We start from the raw sequence: 3,281 nt of genomic DNA, 5'->3' as shown, positions 1-3,281 counted from the left end.
AGAGAGAGAGAGAGAGAGAGAGAGAGAGAGAGAGAGAGAGAGAGAGAGAACAGAGGACAACTGTCAGTTGTCTGGGTCTTGGGGATTGAACTCAGGTCATCCGGCTTAGCAGCAACCTCCTTTACTCTCTGAGCCATTTCACTGGCCCCAAACACTTTCTTTTCTGATCGCATCCTTGAAGGCGTTGGTCACAAGTCAGATGGGCTCTAGGCCAATATAACTTAAGACATCTGCTTGCAATGCAGGAAAGGAGGCCGTTCCTCTGGCGCAGAGATTCTCTACCGTATCAGATTCTGTTAGGCCGTGTTCTCCTCTCTTCATGCTGGCACTTGGCTTACAACTCCTAAAGTTCTACGTTGGTTTGGGCACCTGGAAGGTCATTTTGATTTTCCGTATTGATTTCATGACAAAAGTGTAGAACTAGGAGAGAGAGAAGAAAGAGAGAGAGAGAGAGAGAAAGGAGAAATTAGCAGGGCAGGGCATCTCATGGAAAAGAAGGATATCTCTACATCATAAAGTCGTGGCTGCACTGCCCAGCATATAATTGGGGTGGTGCTCTTATGCTGTGCACTTGAGAACACTTGCCCTCATACTTGTTAAATAACTGGATACTACTGGCACTGGCACATTTTTCTCCCTGGAGATAAAGCAGTTTCTTAAGTTGGAGCTATTTCTCAGCCTGGAGAAGGAAAGCGCTTTTGCAATCTGTATTTCTCCACTTGGCATATCCATGGAAGACAACTGAGGAAATAGCAGCTGCAAAAAGCATCGCAGCGCGACATTTATTCAAGACTCAGAATACATCAAATGCTTTATAGAGCAGAGAGATAGATGGAATCCCTTCAGGCCTAACCTGTGAGCACCCGGATTGACTAGGCAGTGCTAATTTACAGTTTTCCAAGAGGAATGGGTTTGACAAGAATGATTGCAGCAAAAAGCTCAAACAAAGAGTGGCACAATTTCTCTTTATTGAATTTTCACTCGGCATTGTTTCAAAACGTATCAATCATTTTGTGGCATTTGACAGGGTGACAAGATTTTACACTTTGTGAAACATTTAGAAACTTTTCCAAGAAAGAAAACCCCTCTCCTATTGCCATCGGCTGCAATTTTATGAGTTCCTGCTGACTGATGTGTTAGCTAAGTGTATCCTGATACAAACTACACCAGATGGAACTTACTGTACAAGGAGAAGACAGTCTTAGGGAACAACAGGACAGGATGCCTAGCTGGGCCCAGGGAATGTTTTGGCATTCGATCCTAGCGCTTTCCTCTTTTGGCTGCAGCTTCATGAAGCTCTTTTCATTTCACTGGATCTACCCTTTAAGTTTAGTTAGGGCATCTTATAGATCCTGCATTGACATAAAGTAATTGAGGGGAACTCAGATCTCGCTATCACATTCACGGGAGGGATAGCTTGTACTCCATCTAGACCTAGTTCTGCCATACATAACGTGTGTGGCTTATACTTAATACAGGCAAACTTTCTAAGGTCTTCTATTCTACTAGAACCTATATTGTATATTACAGAACAGGCACTCAAAGAACATTTGTCAAGGGAAGGATAGGGAAACATATTTGGTGTGGTTTTGCAATTTTAGGTTATGATAGTAGATTTGTATAACTTGGATGCTACCATAATCAATGAACTAATCGACTATAATTTTTTAACAATCAAGTTTTACATTTAGTCACATTGTTAAAATAATCTGATTTCTGGACTGTTTTATCCATTATTTTAATACAAATTTAAATAAAGTGCTCTGTACAAAAAAAGAACCTCAAATCTCAAAAGAAAATTATTGTTAGAGCATTTGGGTAAAAACAGTGACAGACTTACTCATTTCAATAGTGTTTTTCTCCATTTTAAAAACATTTCTCCTTCATGAAGACTAAACCTGGAGTGATTCGCCCAGTACCTGTGAGATCCAAACTGTTACTGAGGAAGGAGGAAGAAGTTTATGAACCCAACCCTTTCAGCAAATACCTTGAAGATAACAGCGGCCTGCTCTCTGAACAGGTGAGTATTACACAGAAAGAGACATTTCATATTATGATGAGTGCCTTTATAAAGTAACACTATCATACGTGCAAAAAAAATGTGTTTAGTACGTTCTATTCCTGTTAATAGAAAAGGTCATTTTGTAAATAATTAGAAATCTTATTTATCTATCTATCTATCTATCTATCTATCTATCTATCTATCTATCTATCTATCTATTTATTTCAATTTATTCACTTTGTATCCCAGCTGTAGTCCCCTCCTTCATCTCCTCCCAGTTCCACCCATACTCCATTTTTTCCCCGTATTCCCCTTCCTTAGTCCACTGATAAGGAAGGACCTCCTCTGCTTCTGTCCAACCCTAGCCTATCAAGTCTCATCAGGGCTGGCTGCATCATCTTCCTCTGTGGCCTGGTAAGGCTGCCCCGTGCCTCAGGGGGGAGGTGATCAAAGAGCCAGCCACTGAGTTCATGTCAGAGACAGCCCCTGTTCCCCTTACTAGGGAGCCCACTTGGAAACTGTGCAATAGAAATTCTTTATCCTTCAGGGATGCTACTTTGAAGCATCTCAAAGTCCTTCTTAAAAACACACACACACACACACACAAAAACCCCAACCAAACAAACCAATGAACAAATACAAACAAACAAACAAACAAACAACCCCAATATCTACACATTTATGTGTTGTGTGGGAACCTACACCTCTCATCTCAAGACCTCGCGGGCATGCTGTGGATGGCCTCATGACGCTGAAGTATTTTTGAGTCCAGCTTATATTCGAGAATATATATTTTAGGTTTGTCAGGGTTGACAAAAATCCCATTGTCCAGATTCATATTAACACAGTATGTCTGAGGGGTGATGCGCTTCTTTTAGCTTGAGTGTGCTAATTACTTTACCGGGCGCACGTCACGTCACTGCTGTGTGTCCAGAGCGCATGCTCACTCTGTTTGCATCATGTGTGTGGCATGCTCCGGAAGGGAGAAAGGAAAACTGTCAGTAGGGCCTTTCTACAAAAAATAGTGAAACGTGGCATTACACATACATATAATAAAAAACTTTAGGGCCTATAGAGATGGCTTGGCAGTTAAGGGCGCTCACGGATGCCGCCGAGGACCCACATGCGGCTTCCAGCGCCCGCACGGTGCCTCACAACTGTATCCAACTCTAGTTCTAGGAATCTGATGCCTCCTCCGTCTTCCCTGAGTGAAGTACGCACGCGGTCCACTCACACACGTTGCAAGCCAAACTTCCATGTACATAAAAGAAAAAAAAAA

The 3,281-nt window shown here is 42.0% G+C and overlaps 1 protein-coding gene across 1 annotated transcript in view; it reads left to right on the top strand.

Annotated features, from left to right (window-relative positions):
• Mlip (muscular LMNA interacting protein) overlaps positions 1–3,281 on the top strand; it is a 128,511-nt gene that overhangs the window by 82,297 nt on the left and 42,933 nt on the right. Inside the window, exon 10 of the mRNA XM_055596956.1 lies at positions 1,892–2,020. Within this exon, the coding sequence (XP_055452931.1) occupies positions 1,892–2,020 (129 nt within the window). The remainder of the gene's footprint in view (positions 1–1,891; positions 2,021–3,281) is intronic.

Source organism: Psammomys obesus, unplaced genomic scaffold, assembly GCF_907164565.1.
Source record: "Psammomys obesus unplaced genomic scaffold, mPsaObe1.curated_primary_1811, whole genome shotgun sequence".
Taxonomy (NCBI): Eukaryota; Metazoa; Chordata; class Mammalia; order Rodentia; family Muridae; genus Psammomys; species Psammomys obesus.
This window is presented reverse-complemented; position numbering and strand designations above follow the sequence as displayed.